The 11,042-nt window shown below is 31.1% G+C and overlaps 1 protein-coding gene across 1 annotated transcript; it reads left to right on the top strand.

Annotated features, from left to right (window-relative positions):
• The first annotated feature begins 8,457 nt into the window (after positions 1 to 8,457).
• On the top strand, positions 8,458 to 10,751 carry LOC107848955. Its single transcript, XM_016693659.2, is given in 2 exon segments — positions 8,458 to 9,171; positions 9,290 to 10,751. Coding segments are annotated over 2 exon segments (1,479 nt in total). The 5' UTR covers positions 8,458 to 8,974; the 3' UTR covers positions 10,572 to 10,751.
• The last annotated feature ends 291 nt before the right edge of the window (positions 10,752 to 11,042 follow it).

Raw genomic sequence — 11,042 nt, 5'->3', positions numbered from 1 at the left:
CTATTTGCACAATTTTATTTTGCAAACAGTAATCGAACTTCCTCAAGAAAGTTTTAAATTGGCAGTTCTCTAGCTGATACAAGCACTCCATTTATTGACTCCGCAATGTTTGAAGTCAAAGTCCATCCTCGATTAACTGTTCCATACGACCTAGCCCACTTTTCGTAACCCGCCAATTCCAAATATATCTTCACCCTAATATCAGCTGCCTCAACTTTTTCCATTAACATGTGAAATTCTGACTTTGAATATGATTTGGTCATTGTATAAAAGATCTTCGACAATTCATCATGTGACTTTTTGTGAAGTTTTTTTACGTTTCTCCATAGATGTCACATACATGCATAATGTGGAACATCTTCATACACATCACCAACAGCCTTTATGATGCTTGGATTTCTATCAGAAACAACACACATGTTTTCTCTTACCCCGTACGCTTCCTTTAGATTCTCGAAGAACTAAGTCCAGGATGCATCATTTTTAGAATCAAGCACACCATATGCCAAAGAAAATACATAACCTGTATACATAATTCATAATTTTCAGAATCAAGCACATATGCCAAACAAAATATATAACCTGCACATATAAAAAAAATCTGCGTAGGCCGATCTAAATACAGTAAGAAACTGCATATGTATTTATTACAATATAGGTCAATTAAAATATATATTTTATTTACCAGAAATGGTATCAATTACATATAATAAAATTTACATGAACCTCACTATCAAACATAATCAATTTTACATGTTTCATTCAAAAAACTTTGAACATATATCTAATTATATACACATATGTATATATGAACTGGATATGTGTATTTTTCAAGTCAACAGCAGAAAGAAAGAAAAAATACAATTAGTTATACTAAGTAAATTATACTAACCTGCTTCATCCGTTATACATGTTGTTACAAATGCCCCAATGTACATTCCTCTCGAGATGACTAGCATCAACAACTACGACTGGTCTACAATGATTGAATCCTTTAATGAATGCATGTAGAGCGATAAATACATACAAGAACGTATTATCATCTGTCTTCTTCATTCTTATATGTGACTCTGGATAGATAGTATTCAGCACATAGAAGTATGATGACAGTTTACCATAAGATGCTGATGGCTTACCCCTCAACTCTTCTAACGCTCTTTCCTTGGCTCTCCAACATAAAGTGTATATCAAATTCATACCAAAATCTTCCTTCTTGTCATTTTTATTTCCGTCGCACTGTATTTTCGTTTGTGGTTTTTGAATTTCTATTTAACCATACCAGCTATCAACATACTAGTTACATGTACCTTTGGATAGATCTTGTCCTTCACCGGACATGTATATTGAGATCTGAATTCTCTTATTCTAAACATTCTTGTTTCTTCCATTCCTGATGCACGCATTAAAAACTCGCAGTTTCTTGATTTGTAAAATAATGTATACCTGCACGCAACATAATTTATTACATTCAAAATACATATCCAAACTAATATTAAACAAGATCTGAGAAATATAGAATGTACGTACGTTTTCTTACTTGACCTTTTACTGCGCGTTTGAAACTTCTCCCTAATTGAATAGTCCTTCATAACTGACTTTAAATTCTTTTTCTCAAGTAAATCTGGTCTTCCTCAACATGCTTGTGATGTGGGTCTGAGATAATCACCTCGACAGGATCCATCTCAAAAACATCTAATGTTTCTGTATTTTCACAAACCACCAAAGCTCCTTCATTTGTTGTATTTATCACTGTTTCCAAGTTGTTACAGTTGATTCCTCTTTCAGCAACATATATAGATGAACTTTCCAAGTTGCTCCCTACAACTTTATCCAAAATGCTTACATATAAAGGAAGACAATTCATGTCTTGTATCAGTTTTTTCTGCAATATAAACACCTTTAAACCCATATCGTTATGTATTTCTATCTGTCCTGCATTAGGAGTGATTTGATATTCCACTAGAATACATTTGATGGTTAAATTTACACTTAAATGAGATGCCAAAACATCGTGCAACTCAACGAATGTTGCTGATGTGCTCAACAGTATAGCATCAGTGACATATTCTTCGAAGTTCTTTTCGTACGTCCATCGATCAGAGTGCTTCACAAGGACTGGTATGCTTCCCATTTCTACCTGATTTAAGCAATAAATAAAAAAATATACATATTTGTCAGATATCAGTTATTTTAACACACACTTTACAACTTTAAGTGCAGACAAAGTTACACAGCCAACATCTCCATTTAAAAAGTACATTTAAACAATATTTGTTTAATTTAAAATATAAAATACAGAAACTACTTAATCAAACGGAAGTAAAACAGACACAAAATATATTAACACATATACACTTATAATCTCAAATTCCGGCAAGCAAAATAAAAATACATATGCAGTGTTACCTTAAATCACATAAAAAATAGATATGCAGTGTTAACATTAAGCATATCAAAAAATATATCTGGAGCATACCTAATTTGTAATTTGATATGTTACATACATATTTGTTAAATATCACTTCTTATAACACGCTCTTTTCAGATTTAAGTGCAAACAAAGATATACAACCAACATCTCAATTTAAAAAATACATATACACAACATTAGCTTAAACTAAAATAACTTTTCAAATATACATTTATACTATAAAATTTTGATAGCAAAAATAAAAATACATATGCAGTGTTACCATTAACAATATCAAAAAATACATATGCAGTGTTATAATTAAGCACATCAAAAATACATATGGGGAAGATATTTAATACTTTTATTTGGGTTCATAGAATATCATCAAATTCAACAGATACATTCGATCATTCATTTATCTAGTATTTCAAAAAAAAATTGAATGTACTTCAATTCACAAGTTGTTCACAATTGTTTTATTGTTAAAACAATCAAAATAACAACAAACGACCCTCAAAAATAGAGTCGACTACTAATTTTTTTTTCCATTGAAACAACTTTAAAGCTGAAATTTGCAACAGATACTTGAATTCCAATTTTACTGATGATTTTTTTTCACATACATATTAACGACGACAACCAAAACTTGATAGGCACATCAGTAATGGTTAAAAAAAAATGAATTGAATAGCAATAATGATTATGTACCTTCAACAGTAGAAATGGTTGAATTTTCAACTGACAGTTGAATTCAAACAAATATAACAGATGAATCAACAATTGAATTTGATCAATCGAATAACTGCTTTGCGTTGCAATTGTTGTTGATTTCGAAGAAGAATCAGTTCAATTTAATTCAGCAACACAGGGTTGGTTTAGAAGAAATTGCTAAGAAAAGATGCAGTTGTTAATGGTGAAAAACTGAAATTTGAATTATGAAGTTATAACGGATATCACGTTTTTTAAGAGTTTTAAATGGAAAAGGAATCAACATATTTACTTGATTGGTAATTATACCATATATAGCTCAACTAATTTCAGTTAATTAAGTGCAGTAACTTTTTTGTAGATGTATTTTTATAGCAACATTTTTTTAAAATACAAAATATAAGTTGCTATAAAATGTAATTATGAAACTGTTGCTATAAAAATAGTAATTAGTCTCTTAAGTATGCTACTTCTAAATTTTACCCTAATTATAATTATATTTAATTGGAAAATTTCCAAAACAACTTGCTCAAATTTGAATTGATAAAACAATTGACACTTATATGAGCTAAGGTTAACACTTTTCTTAAATCTTAACTGATTGACAAATTACAAATAGGTACTGTCTCCATTTACTTTTATTTGTCTTGATTATTTCTTATTAATCAAAATTATAATTTATCTATCTTAATTGTGAGATCGGGCTCAACACAAACTTATCGTATAAACATTTGGAACGAATTATGAAGTAATAGAACGAAGTTGTTTACGGAAAAAAAAATTGAAACTGGGCTTAGTCCGATCTTACCGCTAATAATAATTGTAATCATATATAGTTGAAAATTTTTGTTCCAAAAACAACTTGCTCAAATTTGGATTGACAAAACAATTTACACTTATATGAGCTAAAGTTGACACTTATCCTCTCAAGTCTTAAGTCTCTTAACTGATTGAGTACGATTCAAGTTATAAATAATGTGACAAATTATAAAGTATAAATAATATAAATACCAATCCTTTTGAAAGTAATTACAATCTCTCTTACTTTTTTAATTACTTTACTCTCTCTCCTTATTAATATACATAACATAGCCGACATATACATAGTATTTTGTGTATATGTTGAGATTTTTGTAAAATGTTTAGGGAGTTGTGATTTTTTATAATATTGGAAACATAAGTTGTGTATTTGTGTAATTTTTAGAATTATAAATCGATACTGTCTTCATTTACTTTTATTTCTTTATTTTGGACTCGGTGTGCTGCTTAAAAAATAATAATTGATATGAAAATTTTATCATAATATTCATACTAATTGATGTTAAGCATTAGATTTTGAAAAATAATTTGAATTATAAGTAATTAAATTAAAAGTAAAATATAAAAAACTGTCAAATAAAATTTGGGCATTTTACATAAATCCCTACAAGTTTACTCCTAATTACTCTTTATTCCTTCTTTTAATAAAATTACATAAAATTTCTGATAATTTTTCAGATACATAATTTGACTACCGATATATCCTAACAGGTACATCCTAACAAGAAATTGATACCCGTTAAATGATAAAATATGAAATTAAAAAAAAATCATGATTCTTCAAGAAACAATGAGCGGTCACATCTCCGACAAACTTAAGTTGCCGAAGTAACCATAAAAGATCCAAAATATTCAGAAACTACTACGCGCACTAACCCTTTAAATCTTCAATTGCTGATCACTATTCTGACTAAATTTCATATCGAAAAATTAAAATTTTTTTCTCCGTCGGAAAATACATACCACTACTATCGCTCCAACCAGTCAACCGGTGAAACACCACCTTCCATACACCCACACCTATCTGTAATGACAAAAATTGATACATAAATTTAATGTATTCATACCTATACATATCAATACAAATCGATACATAAATATGATGTTTCTTGATGTAAATTCAGTAAAATAGACACATACCTATACATAATTGAATATAGGCAAATTTTGACACATTAGTTTAAACAGATTATAAGTCAGATACATAAGACTTATATATCAGATTCAGAAACTTGACAATCATAATATATCTTCATCTCCTCTTTAATGTATCTTCATGTTTTTTGACTCCCAATACATATTGATTATACCTTTTCAGAGGATCCCGTGATGTATCTTCACCTTTATCGTCCTTTGTATTGGTAGTGTCTGACAAGTGTAATGTATATTCTTATCCTTTTTAACCAGATACATCATTATTATGTATCTCCAAATTTCCTTAACAGATACATCATTCCTATATATCTCCATTAACATCATCATCTTCAACCTCCATTGACGAATCTCTAAACTCCCTTTGTACTCCACCTCCAAATATTTTACTGTTTATGCATTTATATTTATCTCGTGTTGTTTAACTTTTCGTGAAATAAGCTCACTAATAGATACATGTTATTTTAACCAAGATACATATTGTATTATCTTGTATATATGGGTACCTGAGTATGCATTTAAATGTATCTAATATTTTTGTAAGTATTATTGAAATAAGCAAACAAAAGATTCATGTTTGTATTGTCTTGTATAACTGGGTCTCTGTTTATGCATTTATTGTACAATCATTCAAAAGATTCATATTAAGTTTAAAGATACATATTTTATTCTCTTGTATCTCTGGTACTATGATTTTACATTTTTGTATCTATTGTTTTGTGTTTTTGTAGATGTATGTATCTCATGTTATTTTAGTAATTTGATGTTTTTTTAGGGATTGAGTTATGTTATAAAAAAAATTCCAGCGCATCCTCTAAGATTTGAAAATTGTTGCAGCTTAAAGTTTAAAGATGATATTAAATAAGTTGTTGGTCAAGAAGTTATCGACTTATTTGAAAAGACAATTTTTGAATGTTATCTCAACATCCGATTGTCCAATTATAATTGACAAATTACCAAATGTCTTCTTATGCTTGGGATCGAGCAAAATAATAAAGAAGAGATGCATGTGTGGATTAAAGGGAATATTCTTAAATTTTTCATCTATGAATTTGCGTTGATAGCTGGTTTAAAGTGTTATGAAGATGTTGATGATTTTAGATATAAGGATTCTTCTCCAAGTAGGCTTATGAGAAGGTACTTTCCCAATCAACAAATGAGATTGATAAGGAGGCATTGGTTGAATGTTTCCTCAAGGGTAATTTTGACACCATAGAGGATATTCTACAGATGACAATTCTATATTTCATCCATACTTTCATCTACTCACAGCTGAATGCTTCTCCCATTTCATTTTTCGACTTCAAAATGGTGGAAGATGAAAAATACGAATCCTTTCCTTGGGGTAAAACTTCTTTCTCCAAGTTGATGGCCTCACTTAGGCAAAAATTTTTTGTGGAAAAGCAACTTTATAGGTTGGGTGGCATCCCGCAGGTTCTCAATGTGTGGATGTTCGAACTCTGTTCAAATATTGATATCAATGTTGATGTGAAGGAGGGTAATAACATACCTCTACATTTTTTAAACTATATATATCTAGTGTAATGCAGCATATATATCTAAATAAAGTAATGATAGTAACAATCATCACATTACTTTATGCAAACATAATTGTATATGGTATAATAAAACGTCATATTAAATAATGACATAATTTTGCATCTCTTTCTATGTTTTTTTTTTAATAACAGTTTCCAGCGAAACATAACAGTACATAATCTTTATATTGTTCGCAAAATATGATTTACAGGAGATACAAACAATTTTAAATATTTATACATATTGCAACAAGTAACAACAGAGTTGTCCAATATGTGAGCAGCTCAACAATGTACATTCAAATAACTCTTTATATATCATTTAGTTACTTTGAAATAATTAGTAAATAAACATATTCTTAAAAATTTACATAAGCTTTTTATGGTGAACAATTTATTTTTTTCAGTAGATACATTTTATAAATTTATATCTCTTTTAAACACTTCACTGTAGCAGAACTATTCTTTTACAATATACTACAATTGTCATTCAGACATCTTAAAACATGAACATATATGTAGCTAATTAACCAACGAATGAAAACAACGATTTATTTTACTATTTCATATTCATAAAATTCTAGAAAAAAATGAAATAACATCATAAAAAATGAGTTTCAAAGAGCTGAAAAATCCATCAAATTGCTAGGAATTTTTCAACATTATTCATTAGTCAACTACATTGTCACTCCTCCTTTGGAAAAAAAAATTACACGTACGCCTATTGTGACCTTCATAACTACATCTCCCACAACAGTTACTGCTCAATGTCACATTTTCGCTTGATTTCTTTGGCCTTCCAGGTTGACGTTTATATTTTAGTGGTAGTACAACTTCATTCATAACTTCTTGTAGCACAACCCAATCTTTCTTAGCAGGCATTGAAAACATCGATTTTTCATACATCTAATTTTAAAGAGGTCAATACTCCGACGACAAGATGCTTTAAATTTTCAAACACAATCCTCCGAACGACAACTTAGGACGTAGTTGCACTCATGCAAACAAAAAGGTCAGAATATTATACCAAAATAAGATGATTCTTCACGTATTAGAATAAAAATATGAGAGATACATTCACAGCATAATTGATTACAATTTGTATCTATAACAATACTCATATGTATCTTGAGTACGCATATTTAGCTAAAAGTAAAATAAGACGACATAAATAAATATACACAAATATAGAACCACAGATACAAGAAATAAGAAAATGTATCATGTACAAAAAAAATGTATCTCAACTTTATTAACTTAACAACAAAAAAAGTGACGTAGAATAATAACCAATTTAACGTTAGATATATAATTCATTAAAGTAGATATAATTTTCAACAATTGATAAGTTAAAGAAGATACATAGCTTTTCTTGTTCGATCTTTTAACATAGAAATTGAATGAATGCTCAATTGCATACTTTGCCATGACTGAAATTAAAGTACACTTGTCTTTGTAGATTTGTCCAACCTTAACTTTACTATTTTTGAAATCAATAATGATCTTGTTCCCCTTCATATCGAACAAAAGCATAGGAGCAGAAACTTTAGATTTATAAGCAATTAATTCTGCAATTTTTTCACTAGAATTTTTCAAACACATTACAACACCAGCTTTATCATCAAACAACATCTCACTAGCAGACTTATCTTCTGTTGTGATGATAAATGGATACATTCCAAAACTAGACTCACTTTTCTTGATTTTGATATAAAGCCTTACACCCATCTCATTACGAATTAACAACGGTTTCACATTACCATCAACTATGTATCGAGCTTCAATTTTTTTTCGGCTTTCGCCAATTTTCATTTCTACCGTAATTGTCGAAATCAACTTTTCATACATCACATGTTCACTAACAACAATTTCATCGCTCTTAGAACCGTCGTACTTTATATCGTTAATTCAAATGTCGAAATGATGTAATAACATTGAAATATTCATTGTAATTACCTCAGTTTTTTTTATGTAGAAACTGATTTTATTTAAAAGATGAAATAACAAACTATTTACTTTATAACGTGGGATAATATTTCATTTTTATCATAATTAGTTAGGATAATTGCTACATTAATATTATTTACGCAGTTATATCTCTTAAAACAAGTAAATTAGTTTAATAATAATATGAATCTTCATGATGTATATATCACAAATTGAAAGGTCATAAGTCTAGAAAATTTTGAAAAAACATGGACATTTAATAAATACCACTAAACATGTAGTTATATACGTAATTTTGACTAAAATCAACCCACACAAAAGAAAGAGAAACCATTTGGGCCAGAGACCGAAGCATCTCTATAGTTGCGCAATAGGGTTGGGTAGCATTGTTGCAGCAATGGAGTGTTGGGTTCCATTGTTTCAGATATTCTTGAACTCCCCTTGTCCAGAAACCGAAGCATCTCCATGGTTACAACAGTCTTTCAACCAACCTGGTCCCACCGCCATTTCAACAACCTCCTTCCTTTCCCTCCTCACCAGACCAACCGAGATCGATTCTTGTTCTTCCTCATCTTCTCCATTTCCCACTAAGCGGTAATTCAGAATTCGTATTAATTGTCTAATCTTTACTTGATTTTACCTTAGGATTTTGATATATTTGTTAACAGTCATGTGAATTGAACATTGGGGTTATGTTTTCTACGATTTGCAGGGTTATGTGGATACAGACTCTACCGAATGCTGTTCAAGCTCGCATTTTGTCATTTCTTATTTATGATCGCCGGTGATTTTGTGAAACAGACTTGTGTCAGCTTGCGGAAACTATGTTGAAGGAAGAGCTTGATTTTTGGGTAAAGCGGGCTGCACATCAGCTGCTTGACGTCCTGTCTAGGTCAAACCATGAATGGTTGTCTTGCTTTAATTTGGATTCTGAAGAAGAACAATTGGAGGATGAATTTAGGTCATTACCAGATTGGCTTAAGGATGACATCATAGAAACTGATCTGATGCTTCCCTGGCTGCCTATATCACAGAAACAGTTCAACTTTTCAATGCAATTCAGTAGTTGTAGTGAAAATGATGATCCTATGACTAAATTTGAAGAGGGTAAACAAGAAATTCTGGATGGAGTCATTGAGGAGGTAGATGAAGTGGTCATTAAGGAGGTAGATGAATACTTGGAACCTCAAGTTGAGGAAACGGCTGGGGGCTTGAAAGTGAGGTAGTTGTCTCTTCAGTCTACTGCTGAGGCTGTGAAATTTGCTGGGGACATTCGGCAGCTTTGTAAAGGAGGAGGTCAGTCTTTGGTTATTTTGGGTATCATTGAACCTTGGAGAGCTGATGATGAGCCAGCTGCAGTTTTAGTGTCCAATCTTCTAGACGGGAATGAAGACGAACTTGGTTGGCCCAGTCACGTTCTTTGCTCTGTTATTCTTCCCAAGTTGTTGGTTTTGAAAGAACCAGCTTCTCGTGTATTACTAACGGCCATAGTAGACTACTCTAAGGTTCATCAGAAAGCAGCTGAGTATGCGCTGCTATTGCCGCTGATGCTTAGAATGGAAGGCATAAATAGCCCTATTTGTGATGTAATAACAAGGATAGTTAGGGAATCTTTGCACCCAGGCCATGTTTCTGCCTTCTGTCAGAAACTTCTCAGTGACGAAGCCGATTTGAAGAAATTCATATGCCTTCCCTTTCATCAATGCTTAATTGGCAGTAAATTAGTATGGACAGAATCATTATTCAATTTGATGCAAAATATCCTAAATCATAACATTCATTTTACTCAAGACTCAGTTGATAGACTAGTTCAGCATGCTTGGGTATGTGCTGACAGGTTTTCAAAGTCTTTGAAATTTGGGAAATTTTTACTATGTTTTGTCACCAAATGTTCTCCTATGTTGAAGTCCCATAAGTGCGTACTCACAGAAGCCACTCAGCATACTAATACTCTGGTGACCAAATCTGTGTTGACAAAATTGTCTAGTTTGTAAGTGGCTCTATACCTTGTTAAACAAAGAGCTACTTAAATACGTTATTTCTCTTTAACTCGAACCATCTTTTTGACCTACTTTCTTATTATGTAAGCCCGTTTGGTAGGGAATTAAGCTGGTAGTTTATACAGATGATGTTCTTAATAGTTTTTACTAAATCAGAATGTTGTTTTGTGAATAGTAATCCGTTTTGATATCCAAATATCCCTGAGGGCCAGTGACGCACTATTGAGAGTTGGCGAGTTGTGGGTGCACTTCTCTACCCTTCTACACTTAGATATTAGGCTTATATTTGCAGCAGAATTCAAACCCGTGATGTATGGCCTCACCCGCACATCATGTTGTACTTCTTGCTACTAAAACAAAGCTCAGGATGTGATTTTTCAATAGTTATTGTTATGATATTAATACCCTTATGTCATTCAATACAAAGCTCAGGTTTGTGCTGATTGGAATACTGAGGATGGATGT

The sequence above is a fragment of the Capsicum annuum genome, chromosome 12, assembly GCF_002878395.1.
Source record: "Capsicum annuum cultivar UCD-10X-F1 chromosome 12, UCD10Xv1.1, whole genome shotgun sequence".
In the NCBI taxonomy this organism is placed as follows: Eukaryota; Viridiplantae; Streptophyta; class Magnoliopsida; order Solanales; family Solanaceae; genus Capsicum; species Capsicum annuum.
The sequence above is the reverse complement of the archived record's forward strand: the minus strand, read 5'-3'. Positions and strand labels throughout refer to the sequence as shown.